This window comes from Stegodyphus dumicola, chromosome 10 (genome assembly GCF_044657685.1).
Source record: "Stegodyphus dumicola isolate Sdum_Otavi_A_Nest chromosome 10, ASM4465768v1".
NCBI classification, from domain to species: Eukaryota; Metazoa; Arthropoda; class Arachnida; order Araneae; family Eresidae; genus Stegodyphus; species Stegodyphus dumicola.
The window spans coordinates 180,461,297-180,488,390 of NC_140777.1; the positions used below are offsets into that span (position 1 = coordinate 180,461,297).

The window sequence follows — 27,094 nt, forward strand, 5'->3', positions numbered from 1 at the left end:
ATTCCAACTTGCACCAATTATAAGTAGTCGACTGTTGTTTACGTTTGGCCCTCTTTACCTGATATTTTTACTGCAGTAGCTTTTGAAAGACTTTATTTCGAAAATTTTTCGATAAAATGAATGTGCCTGCTTTTCCGTCTTTAAAACCACGAATTTCAGAACATCATTGGTTTTCCGTTGATAGGCCATGTGATGATGAATTGGAATTAACACAAATGGAAAGAGAGCATCAAAATTGGGTATGTTAGTTGTAAAATCATTCAGTAATATGCTTTTTTAAACTATTCTTGATACATACATTTTTTTCAGTTTAGATAATTATTGTCAGTTTCCCCATGTGTAGTGAAATTCATGGTTTTGCCAGTGCGTTCAGATTGAAAAACTGTATTCATATAGAATTTCATTTGTATTGTGTATTTTTATCATAGATAATATTTCTGGATAAAATCCTAGTATACGGTGCAGCCTTGGCGCGACTTTGAAAAATATCGCCAACACCAAAAATGATCCAAAGAACGTCTATATATATATATATATATATATATATATACTATACACACATAGTATATATACTATGTTTAACTGTATATTTTCTTTGAATGACCCGTTAACTACTCATCGTATATGTCCCGTTTTTACTGCTCATCATAAAGTCGCCGAAAGTAGCCAAATCCCGTGTGCACCAGATACTAGGATTAAACGTATTTCTGCTCTTCTCCGAATATAAGCAGTTTCAGTTACATGTTTGAAAAATTATTGAGACTGAGAGGTATATGCTTAAAAGTGTAATTTAGGCTGATCTTTGGAATACGGTAACGGGTAGTTTGGTGACATTTTGGAGGCGATTACTACCTAGGACTTTGGGAATAATGTGAGAAGTACTCAGTTCCGATTACGCATTATTTTGTGTGAGGGAAATGAGAGATCATGAGATATGTCATGTGACATTAATGGACGAATCACTGTTTTTTAATCTGAAAAGGGGGTAAATTTGTAAAAATATCTGCTGTACAGCATTAGTTTCATTCTATGTTCTGTGAAACAGTGTTGTTTAATATTTGGATCCCATGGCCCTATATAAAGTAAATCTGAAATTTTTATTGCGTTTATGTGTAATTGAAAAGAATTACTTAATTGCGGATAAGTATGAATGTCCAACATGTGGGTATGAAATGAGATTGTGTGAAAGGAAGGATATTATGGTTGATCTTTACATTATGGTAACTGGTAGTTTGGCGACATTTTGTGATCCGCCATGCACTCAAGATTCTGTAGAAGATTAGGTAAGTTAGTATTTCTAATTATTTGAGGATATTATTTTTATGCATTGTTCTAAATGTAAGGAGTAAATAAATTAATATGGTATTATTGGAAAATTGTTATTAGCTATGATTTAGTTTAAAGTAATTAGGATTGTAAGCTAATTTTTATTAATTTGATGTATGTGCTTATTTATATTTTAAGTAGTGTTTTTTAATTTAATTATATTTTAATTTAATGATCGTGATTTTGAGAGTTATATGTTTGTAGTATTTTGGAATACGTTTGAGTAGAAGTAAATGTGCATGGAAAAGAATTTAAGTATTTAACACTAAGTATTTGGAACCATTTTTAATGTTTGCATTAGAAATTGGTAGGTGAGGTTTATAATAGATAATTTAGAGGGAAAAGTTTTTGGATATTTTATTTATTTTATACGTGCAAATGTTCATCTTTGGAAAGGGTATATACTTTTTCGCGATCAGGTAATTTCATATATGTCCTTTTTACCAAATTTAAAAATTCACAAAATTTTCATGCAATTTCGTAAAATTTTTCTAATTTATGAGAAAAAAGCAGCGTACATGGAAATGGCATTGTGCACACTCTTCACTATAGTAAAGAGTGTGCACAATGCCATTTTTGTGCAATTCTGGGATGTTTTTTTAAGTAAAAATAAGTCGACGTGTACATGGTTTACTTATATTTTAATTAAATGATAGTTATTTTGTGAATTACAGTCAAAAGTCGTTAATTCGGACACCCATAATCCGGAATGATCTATAATCCGGACCTCAAAGCTTCAAACTTTCTGTGCATGCGCGTAAAGCCTTTACGCATGAGAATATGCTTGTGCGCGTGCGCAAAATACGTTTACAAGTGCGCGTTTAATGTATAACGGACGGTATAAGCTACGCAAAAATTATTTAATTATCTATTTCTGTTAATGTTGCAGATTGTGTTGTTCCTTAATCTTCGAATTAGATCCGGCTTATTATTTTTTGCAGACTGTTAGAGCAATTTTATAAAAGAAAGCTTGAACTTTCGATTATGTCAAATAGAATTTCTGATATATATTTATTAATATGTAAATGATGTACAAAGCAAAAGTATGTTTCGAAGTTCATTAAACAAAAAGTGGAATTGCTACAAAAAATGGATAAAGGCATATCCTTTATTTATCTAAACTTTAACGTTTGTTTATCTTTAACGGCGCGGCGCCGCGCAATGAATTGGAAGTTGATCTGTCAGCACTATCCTTATCTTCAGGGCAGATGTTTTTATTTTATTTGGCTTATAATTCCTTACTAAATGTAGTATTTCATCTCAATGTACTCCATCTTTGATATGATTTAAATCAAATTCCTCGTCATTATAATTCGCTTCCGATAGCGAAGAAAGTGACAGAGGTTATTGAAAATGAAAAAATTTCAATTGACAATATTAGTCGGTATTCTCGACACAGCAATTATAGGACTTGAACAGCGGAACTTTGTAACTGAACAAGAAATTATGTCTGTTTAAAGAATTAAAGAGAATGTATTATCACATAAAAAATGAAGCAACTTAAACAACTTACATTGAAAGAAATGTTTAATAAAGTAAACAAATAAATATTAAGCTTTCTTTTTTGTAAATTTTGATACCCTTTAGATCATAATTGTTCTTTATTTCATAAATTACAGTTTCATATTTTTAATTTTATAATTTCTGCATGCCATCTTACCAGATTTAATTGATGATCTATAATCCGGAAAAATCGATAATCCGGATTCGCCGACGAGTCCGGATTAACGACTTTTGACTGTATATGTTTGTAGCAATTCGGTATACGTTTCAGTGGAAGTAAACGTGCATGGAAATAATTTAAATATTTGAGACTAAGTATTTGTAACCATTTTTAATGTTTTGTTATAGATTCGTTGGTGACGTTTATAATAGATAATATAGAGGTAAAAGTTTTTGTATATTTTATTTATTTTATACTTGCAAATGTTCATCTTTGGAAAGGGTATATACTTTTTCGCGATCAGGTAATTTCATATATGTCCTTTATACCGAATTTAAAGGTTCACAAAATTTTCCTGCATTTTCGTGCAAATTTTTGTAATTTATGAGAAAAAAACAGTGTACATGGATATAGTGAAGAGTGTGCGCAATGCCATTTTTGTGCAATTCTGGGATGTTTTTTCAAGTAAAAATAAGTCGACGTGTACATGGTTTAATTATATTTTAATTAAATGATAGTTATTTTGTGAATTATATGTTTGTGGCAATTTGGTATACGTTTGAGTAAATGTGCATGGAAATAATTTAAATATTTGACATCAAGTATTTGTAACCATTTTTAATGTTTTGTTATGAATTCGTTGGTGACGTTTATAATAGATAATTTAGAGGTAAAAGTTTTTGGATATTTTATTTATATTATACGTGGAAATGTTCATCCTTGGATAGGGTATATAATTTTTCGCGATCAGGTAATTTCATATATGTGCTTTTTACCAAGTTTAAAGATTCATAAAATTTTCCTGCATTTTCGTGCAAATTTTTGTAATTTATGAGAAAATAGCAGTTTAGATGGATAAAGTCAAGAGTGTGCGCAATGCCATTTTTATGCAATTCTGGGATGTTTTTTTAAGTAAAAATAAGTTGACGTGTACATGGTTATTGTGTATGTGCGATTTTGAAAAACGCGGCAAGGAGTTTGCGATTCTACACTTTTTCCCAATTTTGCAGTTAATATTTGTCATGATTAAGCAGTTTTGTTCCATAAAATTTCTAGCATAAGTGTAATTCGGCTAGTAGATTGTTGGAAAAAGTGTTGAGTAAATAAAAACAAAAGAAACATGTCTTTACTTCGTGAAGATAAAATGGCGGCGAAAAAAAAAAAAAAAAAAAAACAGAGGGTTGCTGTAGCAGACTTGGTTGCCAAAAAATCGCCAAATTACCATAATCCAAAGATCAACCGTAATTTATATCAATCAGTAATATTCCATTGTTAACATGGTTGATTCAGTTGTCCACTTCAGTTCCATGGTTGACAGTAATATTCCATTGTCCACTTCAATTCCATTGTTGACAGTAATATTCCATTGTCCACTTCAATAAAACTGGGAGTGATAAAATTCTTAATTTTTGTATTTAACATATGAAATTAATTTCTGTTTGGTACCCGAGATTTGAATAAAGTACAGTAAGACCCCACTTAACGCGGGGGATACGTTCCATCAAAGTAGAGCAAGCATAATGCGAAACAGCGCTAAACGAGGCTATCTTTACATGTAAATATTGGGGTTAGGGGAAGATGGCTAGGAAATTGGTTAGGTATTAAATTTAAAAAGTATGTTTTTTTAATAAAAATAAAACCAAACATTTATTTCTTAAAGCCCAAATTAATACCACATTATTATTTCTTGCAAAAATAAAAACAAAATATAAATAACAAAACGAATATTCTTAAAAAAAAAACAAATAAAATTCTAAGTCAGTCATATTTAGTTAGCCTTCCGCGTTTTCAGTGTTCTGCCTTTTTGTGACAAAAGCATCTAATGTTGTTTGCCTTTTTCTTTTGCGTTGTTCTCTTAAAAGTTCTTCATAAACGGATAGAGTATCTCTAACACCACGCCTTACTTTTGAGCTCCTGTCAAAATTCGGATCATTTTCAATGAATTGATCCATTATTTCAGTTATGGTAGACAAACTCCTTTTTACAAACACCATCGAAAGTTCTTTTTGCTCTTCTTCTGAATCACTGCTGTCAACATTTTTGTTTTCTTCTTGTTCAGTTAATTCCTTGAGCTCATCATTAGAAAGACTAGCCGCTGCTTCTTGAATTATTTCTTCGACATCTTCCACATTTACCCCTTCAAAATATGTCTGTACAATACCGCACCAAACAAGAAATACAAGTACACTCTTTCGGATATGTATTTGAAACCTATCGCTGCATAATATTTCGTGGAATCCCCGTATGCTGCGAGCGATTTCGTGGAATCCCCGGGTTGAAATAAAAGAGCGCTAAACTGAAACAGCGCTAAACAAAACAGCGTTAAGCGGGGTCTTACTGTATAACAAAATATCTAATTTTTTATTAAGTATTTAATTGATTCTTAAGTTCACTGTTTTTTTTTAATAATGGTAAATGTTATAAGATTGAGACAGAAAGGCCCAACTTTTTAATTTTTGAATTGAAAAGTTAAGGATTAATCAAAGGATACACTTTCAAGCATTTAATTTAATGCTTATTTAATACTTATATTTTAGCATAGATTAGATATAAGTGTTGGAAGTCGTTTTTGGTTTTGTTATTGCAAATAATCTGATAGTTTTATAATTGCAGAAAAGTCTTACACCTTTGTAATTTCTAATATTGATCATTTAAAATAGTGGATAAATAAATTATAAAAATGTTACCTTGCCAATGGCTAATCTTTGGAATATAGTAACAGGTAATATGGCGACATTTTGGTAAGGCGATAAAGGTTACTAGCTAGGAGTTAGGCAGTGTACATGGATAAAGTCAAGAGTGTGTGCAATTCTGGGATGTTTTTTTAAGTGAAATTAGGTCGACATGTACATGGATGATACCGTGTATGTGCAATTCTTAAAAACGCGGCAAGCAGTGGGCGATTCTGCACTTTGTCCCAATTTCGCACCTAAACTTCGTCATGATTAAGCACTTTTGTTCCATAAAAGTTCTAGCATAAGCGTAATTCAGCTAGCAGATTGTTGGAAAAAAATGTTAAGTTAAAAAAAAAACATGCCTTTACTTCGTGAAAACAAAATGGCGTCCAAACGAAAGCTAGCAGGTTGCTGTAGCAGAGTTGGTCTCCAAAAAATCAGCAAGTTACCATAATCCAAAGATTAACCAAAATTAAACATATTAAACAGCAATAAAGACTTACCTTAATAATAAAATAGATATGCAGTAGAAAGTAAACTGTAATCAAAAATATGAATTACACTTTTGGGAAAAACTGTAAAAGGGATGTTTGGTTTTGTTTATTATGCTATGTTTTTTCAGCCAGTTTCTCGATTTTAAGTAAACATTTCAATTCATTTTTAAAGGAAGGCTCAATTGGAATATATGTTTTCAAAGTTTTAATAGAGTACATTATGGGTTGTTCATTACGATGCTTAACAGTCTCTGCATTCTCTTCAGAATTCAATAAGGTCTCTTCTTTCTCATCTTCTCAGATAATTTTTATTACATCATCTCTCAGTTTTCCACAGACTTTTAAGTCTTCATCATTCCTTGCATAATCAGAAAAAGTAACATCATATTTAAAATTTTTTCATTCAGGAAATGCTGTATCGGTATTGTCACATTCTTTGACATGATTGTTCTCTTCGTCATGCATGAATTTAGCATGATGAAAGCAATTACTAATTGTGCTTTCTTTAACAGCTTCCCATGTGGCATATAGATCATTTGTAGCTATCAACAGAGTAATATCGTAGTTTTCGCCATAATCTAAAGAAGAAAATGTTTGTTATAAAAATCTCTTATAATTTGTTTTAAGATTCTGGATGATTCTTTGATCTATTGGTTGTAGCTTTGCAGTTGTGTTTGACAGCAAATATTCAAGTTGTATGGAACTTAAGGTAAAAATATATTTTATTTATAATTAAAACATAAAAAATTATAATTTTAATAAACTGCATTTTAATTCAAAATAAAACAAGGAAATAACATAAAAATGGAAATATATGTTACCTAATTTGCACAGTATAAAAAGGAAATATCGACTTACCTTATTTAGGAATTTCTGTGTCTTTGGTATGTGGCACACTAAATTCCTTAACAGCATCCAAAAAGCTGTTTAAAATTATCTGAAGTAGAATCTTTATTCAGCTGTTCAACATAAATTCACAAGCATAAAAATAAAAAATATCCTCTGTACTGCTGGTGGCATTTCTTTCGAAAATCTCTTTTTATCACATTCTACATACCTTCCATAGAGTTGATATGAGCTTCGGTATCCGAATCCTTAAATGTCACTCCGTAATTTACGGAGAGGTGAACGAAGCCATTTAAATCTTCATTTACACAGCAGTTGATCAATATTTTCTTTGCTATTCATTCCAAATCGTACAGAAACTTCAGGTTAATCTTACCACCATCAGCCATTTTATGATGTAACGCACAAAATAAGCAACATACTTCCTAAACAACAGCCAAGAAATAAGCTATGAGAAATATTTTCCGAACAATTAAAACTACTGCAGTTATGCATTACAACTAATAACATCATAATAGGGTTTTCCCAAAGCATTCAACATAAAATACTCAGGTAACCATAAATAAAACAACAAATTGATGATAAAGAAAACAATAACTTGGCGATAATCCAAAAGGGTACCTTAAAATATATACTACCCATTAAAAAATGTGGAAAATTTTTTAAAAATTGTGAGTTATGTTAAAGTTTGAGAATTATACATTTAATTTTAAATATAACTTTATACAGTCAAAAGTCGTTAATCCGGACTCGTCGGGACTTCGGCGATTCCGGATTATAGATCATCAGTTTAAATCTGGTAAGATGGCATGCAGAAATTATAAAATTAAAAATACGAAACCGTAATTTATGAAATAAAGAACAATTATGATCTAAAGGGTATCAAAATTTACAAAAAAAAAAGCTTAATATTTATTTGTTTACTTTACTTTCTTCGCTATCGGAAGCGAATTATAATGACGAGGAATTTGGGTTGATCTTTACATTATGGTAACTTGGCGTTTTTTTTGCGAAAATTTGGCGACCAACTCTCCTACAGTAACCCTCTATTTTTTTTTCCGCCGCCATTTTGTCTTCACGAAGTAAAGACATGTTTCTTTTCTTTTTATCTACTGAACACTTCTTCCAACAATCTACTAGCCGAATTACACTTATGCTAGAAATTTTATCTAACAAAACTGCTTAATCATGACAAATATTCACTGCAAAATTGGGAAAAAGTGCACAATACCATACTCCTTACGCGTTTTTCAAAATAACACATACACATAAACCATGTACACGCCGACTTATTTTTACTTAAAAAAACATCCCAGAATTGCATAAAAATGGCATTGCGCACACTCTTGACTTTATCCATCTAAACTGCTATTTTCTCATAAATTACAAAAATTTGCACGAAAATGCAGGAAAATTTTCTCAATCTTTAAACCCGGTAAAAAGAACATATATAAATTACCTGATCGCGAAAAAGTAATGAACATTTCCACATATAAAATAAATAAAATATCCAAAAACTTTTACCTCTAAATCATCTATTACATTATACACGTCACCAACGAATTCATACCGCAACCATTACAAATACTTAGTGTCAGATATTTAAATTATTTCCATGCACGTTTACTTCAACTAAAACGTATACCAAATTCCTACAAACATAAAATTCACAAAATAACTATCATTTAATTAAAATATAATTAAATTCAAAAACACTACTTAAAATATAAATGAGCACATACATTAAATTAATACATACATAAATACCCATTTCGAATTCACTTTAGTTACGGCCATGGGATCCAAAAATTCACGAACACTGTTTCACACAACACAGAATAAAGCCAAATACAAAATTTTCAGATTTTTCCCCGATTTCCCCCCTTTTCCGATTAAAGAACCGTAATTCGTCCATTAATATCACATGACATATCCCATGATCTCTCATTTCCCTCACACAAAATAATGCGTAATCGGAACTGAGTACTGCTCACATTATTACCAAAGTGCCAGGTAGTAACCTTTATCGCCTCCAAAATGTTGTCAAACTACCAGTTACCATATTGTAAAGATCAACCGGAATTTGATTTAAATTATATCAAAGACGGAGTACATTGAGATGAAATACTAGATTTAGTAAGGAATTATAAGCCAAATAAAATAAAAACATCTGCCCTGAAGATAAGGCTAGTGCTGACAGATCAACTTCCAATTCATTGCGCGCCGCGGCGTCCCCCCGCCGCAGAGCAGCGTGAAATTGATAAACAGATTTCGGAATGGTTAGATAAACAAAGGATATGCCTTTATCCATTTTTTGCAGCAATTCCACTTTTTGTTTAATGGACTTTGAAACATACTTTCGCTTTGTAGATCCTTTACATATATGTAAATATATATTGGAAATTCTATTTGACATAATCGAAAGTTCAAGCTTACTTTTATAAAATTGCTCAAACAATCTGCAAAAAATAATAAGCCAGATCCAATTCGAAGATTAAGGAACAACGCAATCTGCAACATTAACTGAATTAGATAATTTTAGCTTAGCTTATACCGTCCGTTATATATTAAACGCGCATGCGTAAACGTATTTTGGGCCTGCGCACATGCATATTCGCAGCCGTAAAGGTCTTACACGCATGCGTCAATGCGATGCATGCGCAGAAAGTTTGTAGCTTTGAGGTCTGGATTATGGGTGTCCGAATTAACGACTTTTGACTGTATATGTTTTATAGTCACTTCCATAGATAACTGAAATATAACATCTAACATCATTATCCATTGTGATATTTTTTGTGAAACTAGGATGGATTTAAAATTTTTTTGAATATGAATTCTTAAAGGTGTTTCAGAACTCCCAAATCCTTCAAACTTTAAATCGCTTGAATCTAGTTTGTTCCTGAAGGCTGTTCGTAAACCAATGCAAGTTTTCCCGCAAGAATGAATGTAATTTGTTTTTAGACCATGGGCAATTGCTTATTTAAACTTTACAACAGTACTTTATGCTCAGGTTCATAACGCAAAACCAGTGGAGATCAACAAATATAAAATAGATGAAAACTTAATATAATTTTAATGCATTTTTTTCAAACTAGAGTGCAGAGTGTAAGTGGGGAATGATTAGGAAGATGTTATTGTGTGGATGTGAAATTCTTTTCTGTATAACTATCAGGTACTGCCTTTAGGAGGGATCTACTTTATATTTTCTTTGTCTTTAAGCATCATTTGACTCTGCTTGAGACTCCCCTTTCCTTCATTTTATGCAAAATTTGCCTAATTTGTTTATTGCCTAAAATTTTTCGTGAGATGTGACATTCTTATTGAAAATACTTATGCTGTAACTTCGCTATGTGCTTTATCAGGATGCTTCATTACATGAAAGCTTGGCATCTTATCCCATTTATAGATTAGAAAAACTAGACCTTTTTGGTTCAAAGGGCATTGACCCAGAAGGCTATTAATTTCATTTGGCATTTTGTGTTGATTCACTATAAGTGGCGAATCACTTTTTAAATTGTTGCCACCAAATATTGGAACCCTGTGTTATATAAATAATGATGAATGTACATAAATGTATGTATGTTTCTCACTTTGTGTTAAAACGACGGTTCCTAGAGCCACCTAATTTTGAATAATGTACATCTCCACCCAAACATGGGCATCTGGAAACTGAAATTTGGACTCCTTTTAAACATCAAGGATTTTAGTCTTTCCAATAACCACTGGTGTCTTTTTAATTTTTACATACATACAGCACATTAATAACAGTAACTCATTCTTTTAATTTCTTAACATCAGCTACTGTTTCACATTTAAACAGTAATGTGTACTCCAGCTTCATCTGTGCTGAAAATTTCGTGTAGCTTGTATTCTTTTAGAAGCTTGGGTAAAACATACCTTCATTTCTCAACCGAATGATGATCTGCCATTTGCTTCACCCGGAATAGTTTACAATAAACAATGTTGTTTCTCTTTTTCCATTTGTGGGCCATCCTATCATTTGAAATGAAAATTTCTCCTAGCATTTTAGTGAAATCTACAGCTAAAATACTCTAGGACTTTTTTCTTCTTGTTATACTATATTCCTAGAAATATTTTTTAGTCTCGTAGTTTGAAACCATTCTAGAAGAGTGTGTAGAGACAGTAGGACTTTTTGGAGCAGGCAAGAGAGATTGAAAAATTAGCAACTCCTTTGCTGGAAGTCGAATCACGAACCTCTGAAATACCAGCTCAGTGTGCTGACCACTACACCATGAAGGCATGCTAGGAAGGCGGGAGAAATACCTTACATACTCCCCCTTTTAAAGGGCGACTGGGGTTTTTAGGGGACCCAATCGCCAAATCCTGGGTGTGCAGAGTCATCATCCACAGCCCTTTTAGTTTGGGCGCCACTGTAGAGATATTAGGATTTTTTGAAACAGGCAAGACAAGATTGAAAAATTAGCAACGCCTTCACCAGGAATCGAACCACGGATCTCTGAAATACCGAGTCGGTGTGCAGGCCACTACTCCACGAAGGCACGCTAGGAAGGCGGGAGAAATACCTTACAAGCGATTTCAATGTCTCTTGATTTTCCATCCCTTTTGCATTTTCTTATTTCTTTGTAAATTGCAGAATGCTGTTTGGGAAATGCCTATTTTCAAAGCTACTTCTCTTTGTCTGCATTTATCAAATGTATCATAATCTTTCAGCAATTTATTCCTTTCTTTCAAGCTTAAATCATTTTGTTTAGGCATTTTTGACACGTTGCAAGTCATACACACACATCAAATAAAAAATGTTTTTTTTTTTTAGTTATTTGTTCAAATTTAAAATTGTTGTTACTTGTCAGTGGGAAGATTGCACCAGTTATTTATCGACCTGTCACTTCATAGTTATTATAGGCATAATCGATGCTTTTTTGTTTTACTTCCTTGTACGAAGTAAAGGAAGTATTGTAATCGTGAAAATTTTCAGATATCGTATTTCAACGAAAATATCCATTTTGACCCCTATTGAATGTAATTTAACCATGTTTTTTCATGACATGTGTATGTAAGAACAGACTAAAGCATAACCAAATTTAGACTCGCATAACTCAAAAACCAGTAGCCTCAGAACATTGAAATTTTGTATTTAGAACTGCTATAACACGGGATTGTGCACCTCTCTTTTTGGTTGCACTTGGCAGCACCAAAATATTTATACCCACTCGGCTCCATGAGCTCAGTTTTTTTCTTATATTTTGGTAAATTGTGCACTTGAAAAATGATTGAATTATGTTGCTCTTATCTTCTGGTTAAAGCTTTTATCCTTTTAGTTAATGTGCATGCAATAGTTGTAGAATTTTCCACAATTTAAAAGTTGGTTAAATGCAGCTAGACCTAATTTCTTTACCATAGCAGTCATATTTGTTTACATTTGAAGCTTTGAAGAATAGTGAATTAAGTTATTTTGGACACCTTCAGGGTCTTTTTGCTGAGGAAGACCAAAAGTAAAATTTCATTTTTGTGCACCGAAAAAATCTGCCTTCTTGTCCCATTGGCTAAATGACTTTTTTTTTTTTTGCATAAAAAACTTCAATTTTAATTGTAAAAATTGTTCTAACTATTTGGTGTTTTATATTTTTCAATTTTTGATAAAAGTATTTTGAGGTTTTATGTATTTTTGCCTTGCAACAACGTGAGAATTGAATTAATTGAATGAGAATTATATCTCTAGTGAAACTGGAGTAAATAAGTTTGAATGAAATGTGGCAAAAGTGCATATAATTTAATATTCCATGCAAGGAAGTCATGGTATACACATCATATTTTTTTTTCATCCTGCAATAACTACTCCCCTTTTCTAATCAAAGGGTGATTATGTACAATAATGCAAGGAAGCATTTCATGATGTTTTATCAGAACACCCTCTATAGTTCGTGTGTATACACACCTCCATCCCTTATCAGAAGTTGTAGTAGTAGAAATTGCCAAATTATCATAATATGCCAAATTTTGACAACCATGCACATAAACATTTTTCAGTCAATCATACTCGTAACCATCTTTTAATTTCTCTTTATGTTCATTTTGTTGTATTCCAAGTTCTAATAGTTTTTATAGACTAAGAATTATATTTTTTTACCTTAAATTCAGTTTTAAATAATTCACTTTTGGAATTTGCCAGCAATGAAAGAAACTCCAGTAAAATTTTTGCAGAAACACAGTATTTTGTTGCTAAACACTAAAAGGAATAATGATGAGATGCATTTGGAAGATAGCCTGCTAGCAGAGCTGAAGGTGTGAGGGATGCTAGGTTTGTGCAGTTATCTGATGTTTTTTAAAGGAAAACACATTGCAGTGTACATGGAGGGAACAGAGTAAAAATGATTTTATGGAAAACATATGTTTTATTTATTTTTTTTATGCCACATACATAGACCGCATTTAATAATTAAAATTTGTATTTCAATTCAATTTTCAAATTAAAATTTGCATTTAATAATTAAAATTTGTAGTAATGTTTATAGACTTAGTTTGAGATTTTTTTTAAAAAAAAAGTCATGAAAATCACCGACTTGCACCTGATAAGTAATTTGTATTGGTGTTTATTTTTAACTTCATGTATAAAAAATTGTGAAATTTTGCAAAGATGGTTGTTAATACATAACTACTTTTCATTTGACCTGAGTTATGTTAACCTACTGTATACATTTGCAAATTTTTATATGATAATTCAAGCAATGTTTAATCAGTTAATATTCATATTTAATTTTGTTTACTTCAATATATGGAAAATTACCAATTTATCCATACAATACGCTGTGAATTATTATTGTTTTCATTATATTTAAAAGGACTTCGGTAAAAGAAGCTTTTCTTCGCTTTTCAGGTTTTCTCAGTTAGTTTAAAAATATAAAAAAATTGAAAAATGAAATTAGCCAAACAACATAAAATTTAGAATAGTTTGTTGAATGTTAATATATTTTTCATGAGAATCCAATTACAAATAGAATTCACTCTGAAACATTATAAAATGAATTGAAATAAGTTTCACGTTCCTTTAAAATGGTGTCACTTCACTGTGTGACTGTGATCTTATTTATTGCAACAACTTAAACTATTATGACACTTTGAATTGCACAAGAGGCCGTTGCTTTTACAACTGCGTTTATTTGTGGAACACTTGCTTTTGCAATGACAGCATGTACATATACTCCTTTCTTTTCGACCTACACCAGAGCATATCTGTGATTGTCGACATACACTGGTGAGGGTCCAAATGTACAAGAATGTAATGCAATACTCGATCTTTCGCCGACATATTTGGTGAATGTTGACATTCTCCGGTGAAAGTCGACATTCTCCAATTTCAGTCTTTCATGGTAACATATATATCTATTCCATATAAAGATAATTTTTCTGCAGCTTTATGCACAAATACTAGGTATGTTTGTGTTTTGTTTTCAAAAGAATTGTTTTGTAATTATATATCCATATGGATATATTCCATTTTGCTCCTATCCATATTGATATATCATTCGTATTGATCTATTCCACATTGCATACATCAATTGAATTATATATTGTTGTGAATTAAAACAAATGCCAAATACTATATTGCTGTCAGTTCTGTTAGCACACCTATTTTTCTTTTCTTTTTTTGTATTTTCTGTTGTCAGTTTTGTTTTAACTAATATTTGCAGTGTAATTTTCCCATCAGTATGCGGTAAAAAAAAATGTCTGGTGAGAAAGTGGCTAGCGTGTCGCACAGCTGCCCTATAGGTCAGGGGTTCGATCCCCGGGCTGGGATAGGTTGACTTGGCCTTTCATTCCTTGAGTGGGTCCATAAAATGAGTACCAAGTTTGCTTGGGGACTAAATACTGGGGGTCCTGCGACAAGCTGACCACTTGCCCAGGATGTATGCTGATGCACTCCGAGGCCCAAAGGTCAAGAAAGCATAAAAAGACACTGCAGGCCGTGGCCCACTAGGGCTGTTGCACAACTAAGTTTAGTTTAGTATGCAATAAAAAAGCTTTTTCTTCTTAAGACATAGGCTGTTTAAGCCTGTGAATAATCAGAATTTGATTGCATTTATTATTTTTTTTAATTAGAATCTAGAGAATCAAATTTTAAATCTTTGTCAAGATTTATGGAATTTAAAGACTCAATGTTCTATCCATAATTTATTTGTCAATAACCCTGCAGGTACAAAAGGTGTTTCAGAAAGATTATATAACCGAATATTTTTTGAGTGGTTGACAGTAGATCTATGGTTCCATCTTAAGAAGTCAATCAGGCTAGATAAGAACTCTCTAGATAAGACTATTCATACTGATGCTTCGATGCAAATGTGAATTGCAGTGGTCGGTTTTCTGAGTTGTATCATGGTTTTACTCTTGTGTAACATAAATACAAGTTTAGTAAGTTTTCCATGAAGATTTCCATCTTCTTCTGTAGTCAGGTAGCCCTTGTATACTTTACCATAATCAGTTTAACAACAAATGACATAGTTAATTAAATAACATTGTTTTTAAAACTATGACAGTTTCGATAATGTGACATTTTTTAAAATTATAATTTTATGTAGAGAAGATTTCACTTATTCTGTTAAAAACAGACAACACACATACAAAAACAAGTAATATATAAAAAAATTAAAGTCAATTCCTACTTAGGTCAACAAAGAAAAATTTTATTTTGGTTACTTTTTATCAACATTTTTTCGTTTCTAATTTATGAAGCTGATGGTGGTTCATAATTTCTCATTCCATCCATCTCTTGTAATGCTTCATTATTGCAAGGAACCTTTCCAGTGAGTTTTGTGCAGTCCAGTTCTTCAATTAATATTCCATTTAATGATTTCACATGACTCAAGGCGATGTATGCTTGACCTGCTGCAAAGAGTTTTCATCCTAGATATTTTACTATTGAATTTTCGCTACATGATGGGACATTACATCCACTTCATCCAATTCTATAAAACTACAATTCTTTAATTCCATATACTTTAAAAATCTTTAGAACTCTGTCTTACTGTTGCTACTTATTTTTGTTAAATATTACAATCCCATTTATCAGAGTCATGTACTATTATTTATTTATAAGTTGTTATAAAATTCATTTTTACAGTACGTGAGAATTCCTAACAAACGGTCATTATTTGAAAGTCTTAAAAATAGCATATCTTAAGCTCCGATAAACTGGAATCAATAAGTAGGAATTGACTTTAATATGTGAAAATACTGTATTAACATCAAGTGTCATCCACTACTAGTTTAAAAAAACGTATTTTAATTTGAGTGGATGAATAAAAAGTATTTTATAAATGATTGAAAATTTGAACAAGATATAGGGAAAGTGTGATCTAATAGTAGGAGTTTAAAAAAAAGCTTTCTGACAGTTCTTAAAATGTGCAATTTATGGCAATTTTCCTTGAAAACAAACCCTATGGAATGTTGGTTTTTTTGGGACTTTAAAAAAATTAATTATATCAAGTATTTTTTTTTTTTAAGCATTTCTGAAAATGGGACTTTGAAACCTATATTTGAATATTGTATTTGTCTGAGATAACACACTTCTTTTAGAAGTTTGCAATTAGAAACTGACTAGTTGTATTATCTATAACATTGCATATTGTATTCTGAAAAATGTAATTAACTGTGTACCAAAAAAATTCTGATTATATGAGGATTTTTTCATGAATAAATAAATATGACTATTTTTTTATTATTCAATTTATGAAAAACTTCTCTTGTTCTCGTTTGACAGTAGATATAAACAAACAAATAATAACTCTCGTCAGTAAAAAATGCATTATGTAACAGTTATACCAAAGGAAGTAATTTAACATGTACAATTTCATTGTCTAGGAATCATTTAGAAATAATAGTTTAGAACCCTGGCCAGTAAGAGTGACATTTACTAAAATATCTAACTTGAATCTCCTAAACAGTTAAAAATCTTATTAATTTTCCTTTACAAGTTTTTAGCTCAAACAGATGTATTCGTGTTAGTTAAAAAAAAATCTTTCCGAAGCAAATTGAAAATTTCACTCCTCCTTTTTTTCTTATTCTTGTATTAAGGTAATTGTATTTTTCAATGATCCCCCTCCCTTTTCCCTTAAATTGATCATTTTGAATTTGAAGGTATTTTTTGAAATAAGACTGGCAACAACAGAAAATATTTAAATTAAAAAAAAAAAAAAAAAACTATTGTCTTCTATGGAACAGCATGGAGAGAATTAACATTTCTGTAAATTGAGCATTAAAACATATTTAAATTTTAAAAAAAATATTGTCTCCTGTGGAACAACATGGAATGAATTAACATTTATGTAAATTGAGCATTAAAACCTATCTAATTTTTTTTTTATAAAAAATGTTCCCTTTGGAACTACATGGAATGAATTAACATTTCTGTAAATTGAGCATTAAAACGTATTTAAATTTAAAAAAAATATTGTATCCTATGATGCAACATGGGATGAATTAACATTTCTGTAAACTGAGCATTAAAATCAAACTAATTAAAATTATAGTTCCTGCCATTTTTAGTACTTTGCCATAGAAACTACTTGTCATGCTTTATGAAAATATTCCTTTTTCCCCCCCTGTATGTGTGTGATGATAATACCTTAGATTATTAACAAAACAAAGTTTTAATTTTTTTTTTTTATCTGTATTTTGTGCAGCTGACTTCAATAGCAGAAAAGGATAAGGATATGGTTCCCATTGGTAAAACGGCATCAGAGGTAAGTATAAAATTATGCACTCATTAAATTTGCTACAGTAATGTAAATTTCAGTAACAATATATTTTTTAAGTTCTTGAACTAAGTAATTATTGTTGTTTTGATAGCACAAAATTGCTGTAAATCGAAATGAATGTGTAAAACAGTTTGTACGCTTCTCTGTCAATTTGTTTTTTTAATTAAGCCTTGTGTATATCGTGTTAATATATTTCTAATGAAAATATGTTTCAGTTCATTCACAAATTGCCATGGTTACATTCAGAGATAGAAAATATGGTCTTGATATTTAACCAAATCATTTGTGAAAATACCATTTTGTAGACATTATTATATTATTTGTTTTTAAGACAAACTAAAACTTCTTTCTGCTTAATGCTAGATTTCAGTAAGAATATTTAGAGTTTGTAGGGTGACACATTATTTTGTAATGCTAAATTGGTCCAATAATCCTAACAGGCACGAAGCAAATTTTCACTGTCTGACACAATGACAAAGTCGTAAGAAGATTAAAAAATAACCTTTTTATTTAGACAGAATTTAGAACACAAAGGCACTCTTGTGTGCTATAAAATAAGTCATAATTTTTGATGCAACTAAATAGAACAGTCAAATTTGAGTTAAACATTGAACAGTAATTGAGGACGACACACACTGCTCTTCATTATTATTATTTGTTACTTTGGAATAAAACAAAATATTGTCAATTATTTCATAATTTGCTTCTCTGTTTCTCATTCCCATCATATTGTATTCAGAAGTGATCAGGATCTTTCAGATGCGCATAAATATTTTTAAATTCTGAGTCTGTTTGTAGTTTTTAAATAACTTTTTCTCAAGAATCTCATATTTTCAAAGTCAACATTGCACACTTCAAATTGTTTCCCTCATCAACTAATTTAATTCTTGATGAGGCATCTGCCACAACATTTTCTTTTCTGGGAGTGTGTTTAAATGTTAAATTATATTCTTGGGATTTAAAGACCCATTGTATGAGGGTGGTAGATAAATTCTTTCCGAAATGCAAACGATCAACAGCTGCATAGTCTGTATACGTATTAACCAGTGCCTTATCAAAATACACTCAAAATTTCTGTGTTGCCAAAAAGACTGCAAACTTTTGCCTCCTGGTAGTGTTATTATTTCTTTGAACTGGTTAAGTGTCTCCGTAAAATATGCAAATGGTTGTCCAACTTTCATAAGCATGGCTGCTACCACAAAATCCGATGTATCTGTGGAGATTTCTAATTTGCTGTCCGCTTCAGAAAATTTCAAGATGGAAGCTTGAATTGATGTTGCTTTATATCTTTTGAATGCCGTGTCTGCTTTCACCACCAAGTGAACCTGGCTTTTTTTTCTTTTTAAGTTTAATTGTATGCCTGCTATATGAGCAAAATCTTTAATGAAAGTCCTATAATAGAAGCACAAACCAAAATGTTAGGGCAGTTTCTTGCTGTATTAAGCAAAGGATAATTTTTCATTAAGAATGTGCTGTTTCAATTTCCATTGGAGATATATTGTAGCCAAGGTAATGAAGTTCTTTGGTGACATTTACCTTTAAATCTCTTTTTTTTTTAGAAGCGAAAAAAGAAAAACTTAGGAATATATGAATCCTAATGAATAAACATATGAATCTTGAATGTATTCATCAATTGTATTTCTAGTAACTATTATATTGTGTAAGTAAATTAATATAAATTTTATGAGGACAGACTTTGGAATAATATCCATAGCTCTTTGAAACATAGCAGGTACTCTGCATAATCTAAATGCCATTCTAAGAAAGGCGTTAACTCCCGATTTGGTAAAAATGTGCTTTTTGACACATGCTGTGGTTTCACACATATCTGGAAAGTATCCAGAGATAAGGTTTAGCATTGTTATGTATTTGTGGATTTTATTTTTTTTGAATGATTTCTTGATTATTAATTAATAAGAGATAAACTGTACATTTTGTTATGCTATTTAGTTTTCTATAGTAAGTAGCAGAATGCCATGTTTTAAAATTTGTAGGTGGGAGATTATTTTGTTTTCGGCTTCTAAACACACTCCTCGAGCTTTGCCTACTTTTGAACTTCACATCTAGCTTCAGTAACCACTCTAGCATACTCGAGTTTCATAATTCAACAAAATCCTGAATTGGAAGGAAAAACCTGGGCAATATTATTTAGATAATCTCTGCATCCCCCCTTTTCCCCCCATATAATAAATTCACTACTTGTATTTTCCTTGCATTCTCTTAACTCTTACCTTAGTTTGATATCTGCCTAACAGTTTCGCTTCTCATTTCACCCTATTTTTCACCACTGGGAATGCTTTTTACAAGGGCAGTTTTGAATATGTCAAATTTGTAATTCTGACTGCCTGGTTCATTCAACAAAAATCTACCAATGCCTTTGTACCAGCTCAGTGCCTATTCTCAAAGCACAGTGGTTGTTATCATGATCTTTTTTACTTCTGCGACTGGATAAAGTAGAAAGTCAGAATCTAATTTTTCCAGGTCACTGGCAAACTTCTGCCATAAACAATATTTGCTAGTTTCATCGCATCTAAACCTGAAGCCTTGCATTAGACTTCCTGTTGCCAGTTGAGTCTACAGTCTTGGGGGGGGGGGAAGTGAGGTAGACTAAATGTTGCATTATCTTGTGACATGATTTATAATTTGTTGTTCGGACACCACTTGTATGGTTGCACTTTATCTGGTAGTGCTAAATTGGTCTAGTAACCCAAACTGGTGTTTTTTTTCACTATGTCTGAATGGTTAAAAGTAATCTTTTTTAAACAGAATTTAGAAAACAAAGGCTCTCTTGTGTGCTACAAAATGAGCCACAACTCCTGGTGATGCGACTAAATACAACAGTCAAATTTAAACTAAAGGTTGAATAGTAGTCAAGGACTTTATGATCAAATATTATTAGAAGCTGGCTCACTACTCCACTGGAGCGATAGAATGCAAGGTTGAATAATTACAGTTATTAGAGCTGGCAGAAAACTAAAAAGTGCAGCTTCTATGCGATGCCAGAAACACACGCATGTCTTAAAATTAAAAAACCTCAGTTTAAATACTGTTTACTCATTTGCATTCTGGTGACAAATATGGAAAGGAAAGGCTGAAATTATAAGTAACTGGTTAATTAACATGAAACTCTCTTCAACTTAAAAAAAAAAAAAAATTAATCATGGCCAATATATTGTTAGCCCAAAGAGCATTCGCCTAAAAGGGCTATTAATTTCAAAACAGCATTTTGCGTCGATTCACTTTTCAAACTGTTGCCACCAAATATTATATTTAAAGAAACTAAATAATGAAGAATCTGCATGAATGCCTGAGTGTTTCTTGCATTTTGAAGAAACAACAGTACCTAGAGCCATCAAATTTTGAATAACATAGCCCTCCAACTGAACATGGGCACTTGGAAGCCTGAATTTTGAATCTGCTTTATTATCTATTTCAAATTTTGTAAATTTTAATGAATTTTTTATTAACAAACTCGACTATTTTAAAGTGAGCAATGGCAACACTGTACGCAGAAAACATTTTTATCTCCTGCGCGCAAGACTGTGTATCGGAAACTCTAAAGATATGCTGTTTTTAAATATTTTGCTATATTGCTGTTGAATTGAATTTTCTTTGTTTTAAAGTGAGAAGAACATGCTATTTAATAAATAAAGGTAACACACAAAATGCTAAAAAAAACACCCTTCTGGGCATAATGTGAAATCTTCAGTTTTGTTTTGTTTTGTTTGTTTGTTTGTCATTTTTGAATCATTTACTCATTGTATTTTCATGTTATATATTTTTTACAATTAAATGTCTATGGTTTTATTACTTTTCATTTTAAAACATTTGTATTATAAAAGGGAATTGCAACACGATTGTGTATGATATACGGAAAAATAAAGAAAAGCTGTTGAAATTTTACAGCAACAGTGATTCTAACACCAGAATCCGAAACCGGAAATCTTTGCATGAGGCGAAATCGTATTTATTTTGCACTTTGAGTCTGAATATTATGATTTTCTGTTCCGAAATTCGCAAAATCCTAAAATCCGCTTAACCTCTGGTCCCAGGCTTTATGGATTTCTAGACTTCTACTGTATAAGCAAGATTTTTTTAATATAGAAAAAGTTATGTAGAATATTTTTTAAATATTTGCTTATACTATATCATCTGATACAAGGTAATTTATTTCAGCATTTTGATGAAGATGAAGAGGATGAAGAAGATGATGATAATGATGACGATGAGAGTGAAAGCAATGAAGAGGATGATGAAGAACTTGATGCAGAGATGAATTACGATCAAGATACTGAAGTAAGTTTAACTGTATATATTTAATTTATAGCGTAAAGTTCAAATTTATGAAAAATTATGTTATAGTATGATGGGGAATTTCATGTGAGAACCATAATTGCTATAATATTAAAAAAACTACACTATTGGCCAGGAACTGTAAGGCCTGTCTCAGCTACTATTGTACATAATAATATCTTAATCCGTGTACACACACACACACACACACACACAAAAAAAAAAAAAAAAAAAAAAAAAAAAAAAAAAAAAAAAAAAAAATTCTTGGAAATATCTTAGATATCTGTACATCTGAATGTTCATCCTTTTTCTGCAAAGTGAATGCCAAAATGCCAAACTACAGTATATCCCTCTCACAAAAGTTATTGGACAATTTCAAAAATAAGATGCAATTTTAAATACATTAAATGAAATGGTTTTTTTTTTTAATATGCATGTACCTAGTCTTCCTTTGATACGAATATTTTTTTCAGAACTTAAATACTGAGCTTATAGAATAAAATCTCTGTAGAATGGAAAAATCATGTCACAAAGTCTTCAATTACTACCGAGACTGCCAACAAAATCATCTACAACAAATACAGTGTGTCATATTATTTTTGCATCAGACTAATGGACAGTATCTTAAAAGTGGTTTCTTTAAATTTTTTGTTAAAGTGTTTTTATCCCAAAGGGGCTATTAATTTCGTTTTGGCATTTTGCATTGGTTCACTATAAAAGTCTGAATCACTTTTTAAATTATTGCCACCGAATATTATCGCCCTGTATTCTATTTAAAGAAATTAAGGTACTTTTCTATTTTGTCGGCGCAAACGATAAGTCACCAATAATGGTACAACTGATGCCAAACGAAATATCTTCTCTGATAACCTTTTTTTACCCTTCATTTTCAAAATAAGTCGCAGCCATTTATCAGATTGATTGTTTCTTTCAATATTGGTATACAATTACATAGAATTTTTACTAGTTAAATTTTATGCCCTAAGACCATTCGCAGTAATTAATTAGGATGCAATCACACCACTCACTCGAAGGCAAAAATATACAAAAGGCAAAATCAAGGGTTCAATTCATCAAATCTAATGAGAATGCACTAGGCGAAGTAAAGCACTGCAGTTTTACATAATTTCTGAGTAAGCTATTCGTACGAATTGAAATAATTCTTGCATTTAAACTTGTATTCCATAAGATTTAATATAAGATTTAACTTGAAATTAATGTAGATAATTACTGAGAGAATTAGATTTTCGTAGCGTAGTTTACGTGAGATGAGATCACTTGGGGTTGCGTGATACGAACCGCCGAATCGGAATGTTGAACCATGAAAGCATAGTAAATTCTTAAATTAATGTCTTTTTAGAAATTTATCGTCTTCATTTATCAGCTTTTTACAAAGTTTTAAACCGTATTAAAATGGTTATGCCTTTAAAATAAAAAATTCTTAGAACTAACATTTGTTAACATTTTTTATGTGTATACTGTATGCTGTCGCCAACAAAGTCTGCTTGGCGAGATTTGCGCCGGTGAAACGGAAAAGTACCAAAATTAAATAATGAAGAAGCTGCATAAATTGTGTTTCTCACATTGTGATAAAACAACATTACCTAGAGCCATCAAATTTTGAATAGATTTATCCTCCACCTAATATGAGCTTCTAGAAGCCCAAATTTGGAATTTGTTTTATTATCTCTTTCATAGTTTGTAAAACTTTAAACAAATTTTTGGTTAACAAACTCGGGGATGTTAAAGTGAGCAGTGGCAACTCTGACCCAAAATGCTATTAAGCCAGTATTGCTGAAACAATCAGCAACACAGCCTTCACGCTATCGGGCTATAACGGTGAAGACGGCTTCACGGCAAAACACTGAAGTACAGCTCCCAACTCGGTCGATCGCTCTCGGAGCTCTGCACGCTCAAAATAAAACTCGATGATACACTAACTCGCAATACATTGCTACTCTGTGTACGGGCAGGGTTTCTATAGCTTTATTTGGCCTGCCTTCAAGAACATTCTGGCCAAAGCGGTAAGAATTCTTTCTAGAATATTCTCCGTCTGTCTATGGCATGTCGCCAACTGGGCGGTTTGGCACCAAATCTGGCAACCCTGTCTCTTCTAGCCATTTTCTGGCAACCCAATACATTCTATTAAATATACCTGAAATTTTAGAGATTTCATCTTTGTATTATAAAGGGTTTACAAAAAATTATATATTGTAAACTAAATAAATATACAAAACATAAAAATTATATAAAAAGAATTTACATCTTTTGGCTTGTTTGTAATGCAGTTTTAGTGGTTAGCAGTGCATCTGCTACTTAAAATTATGAATTTCAATATTACATGTACCCGCCTCCACGATTAGCAGTTTTTAAAACAGATATTCAACTGTTACTGATATTATTTCAGAATGACTTTCAGTTTCTAAAATAATCTATTTACCTCTCTATGATACTTAATGACCATATAAAATATAGTAATTAGCTTTAAGAAGTCAAACTACAAGAATTAGCATAATACTTTTTAATTTTGCAGGACTCATTTCGACGGTTTAACTACAGAACCATCATAACTAGTTCTGCAAAATTTACAAATATTACGCTGATTCTTGTTGTTTGACTTCTCCAGTAATCATTATTTGGAATGTTATTTTAACCTAAATTATGTAGTAACATTGTTTGAAATACACTAACATTACCATTCTTTACTTCTTTTTAGATGTTTCATTGAAGATGATGAGAGCTGAAGAGGGTCAAAATGCAAGTTTTACATTTTATTATTATAAGATAGACCCTTCATTTTGAACTTACATTTATTTATTGTGTATAAATCATATTTCCTTTTATTGTAAGTCTACCATTCACACATTCCGTTAAATTATATTAAATTAAAAACACTAACAATAAAGATTTTTATGGATTATGTGCTCTGTTTTATTTTGATGATGGTATTTTGTGATTGAAATAGTCTGTGATCACTTTGAAATTGGGAAGAACCAATGAGAAAATGCATTTCCTTTGGGTATCCAGTCTTTTAAACGATCCCACGTTTCTATCCATAAATCATTTTGTAACACTCTGTCTTGCGATATTTTACTTGAAGGTACTGGTCTGCATTCTTCTAAATATTTTCCTCCTATGCCTTCCATTTCCGGACTTAAGGCTGCAAATGTTGCTGTTTCAGCTCCTTGTTTAGCTGACTGAAAAATAGAGAACCTTAAATATTTAAAAATTATTTTGTAGTAGCATTGATTTATAAATTTCAAAATTATTCTGTAATTCAATTTATGATATTCAAAAGTATATATAACTTAATTATTAACTGAACTGAAACTGTATATATTAACTGAAAGAAACATTAAAAACTATGTACAGACTAAATCTGTATTTAGTAAGATGGATTATCATCAATATGTAGACTTATTTCTTATATTAGTGGTGGATATTAATAAATTAAGTAAACTTATCATGCTACTGAAAAATTAGTGTAAGAAACAAAGTAATACTTAAACCTATTATACTACTTGCATAGATCAGGGCATCTTAAACTTTTTTCAGTCGCAACCCATTTTTACTATCGAGATTTTTTTCGCGACCCCATAATATTTATGAAAATTTTGTGAGATCCCATAAGCATTGCACAAACCAGACACACGCATGAATGAAACTGGCAGTTTTTTCATTTGTAGTGTAATATACTATCGCAGTTTTAGATCATTAACTTTAATTTCTAATTTTAAGATATAGAACAATGTGAAAATTTTAAATAAGTAACAGACGAAATGACAGCGTGACGTGCAAAGCAAGTAAAATTAATTTTTATATTATAAAAAGAAAACGTCAAAAGGTTTTTGTTTTTTCTTTGTCTGTATTGTCTTATCTTTACTTTAAGATACATTGTGTAAAAATATTTTGTAATTATAAAATTATTATAATAAGTTAAAGAAGTATCAACACTGCTAAAATTTTTGGTGACCTCCTGCTGCCGGTTGTGACCCTCAGCGTAAGAAACTCTGGCATAGATAATTAACTAACTAATAATAGATAATGAATCATTTGAAATAAAAGTTAACAATTTAATCAAGCGCTTTTGTAGAGCAACAGGATGATAGTGTCAAGAATAAACAACATAATATGAAATGGTACAATTCTGTTATCAGGACCAGATAAAGAAATGTATGTATGCATGTGTAAATATGAATGTATGTGTATACACATATATGCATATACCCATGTATACACACACATACATACATTTCTGAATACAATCCCAAAAGAACAGTACCAATAAATTGGACTTTTGAGCTCTTATAGAACAAAAGAACAACAGCAAAATATTAAAACTATTTTTGATAATAAGATTAATTTTTAAATGCCGTTTCAAATCTTAAAACACATTTTTAATAATGGAATACTTTTCTGAAACATTATTTAAGAGAAACTGGTTTGCAATTCACACGTTGTTACATTAGAAAGGAAACTCCGAATGCTGTTGTCGAATCGGGACAAATTGCCAGCAGTCTGCAATTTTAACAGATATAAATTTGATCGATGTGATAAAAATTGCCATTGAGTTTATTTATATAAAAAAATAAACTTATATGGATAATTTTCTCAAATTAAACCCATATTTTCATAAACTGTGAATTGCACATTTCATAATAAAAAATCAAGAAAAGTAGATATAAATGTTTTTAGATCTATTTTGCTGTAGGACAACATGCATAAAGCAATTTTTTCCTTGAGAGATTTATATGCACCAATTCAATACTTCCAGTGAGAAAACATACTTTTATTGTTAGCTCATGTAGACTATGGTACAAATTTTTGAAACATAAGAAATACATCTTTTACGTTAGTTATTTCACTAAACAAAGAATGAAACTGAATGATACACTTTAACCTTTTGACAGGCAGTGGGACGCCAGGCATCTCACCTTTTTATTCAGTTTTTATCTCCCAGATGAAAGCTGCAAAATTCCATTTAAAATACATACATTTATGCCTTTTAGTTCTCTAAATGTATAACAGATGGCGGCACTAGTATTCATTCATGGAAATAATGTA

General features: G+C 31.1%; 2 protein-coding genes across 3 annotated transcripts in view; one reads left to right on the plus strand and one right to left on the minus strand.

The window, feature by feature from the left end:
- LOC118200621 (anaphase-promoting complex subunit 15-like) lies at positions 1–24,950 on the plus strand. Its single transcript, XM_035372589.2, has 4 exons — positions 1–239; positions 17,663–17,722; positions 21,914–22,033; positions 24,747–24,950. The coding sequence occupies exons 1-4, from the start codon at positions 117–119 to the stop codon at positions 24,756–24,758; spliced, it is 315 nt and encodes a 104-aa protein (XP_035228480.1). The 5' UTR covers positions 1–116; the 3' UTR covers positions 24,759–24,950.
- The window catches only part of LOC118200620 (polyprenol dehydrogenase-like), a 118,457-nt gene continuing 116,143 nt past the window's right edge, over positions 24,781–27,094 (minus strand). For both annotated transcript variants that reach the window (XM_085825943.1, XM_085825944.1), the window contains one exon: positions 24,781–25,227. In XM_085825943.1, coding sequence (XP_085682069.1) covers positions 25,003–25,227 — 225 coding nt within the window. In that variant the 3' untranslated portion in view covers positions 24,781–25,002. The remainder of the gene's footprint in view (positions 25,228–27,094) is intronic.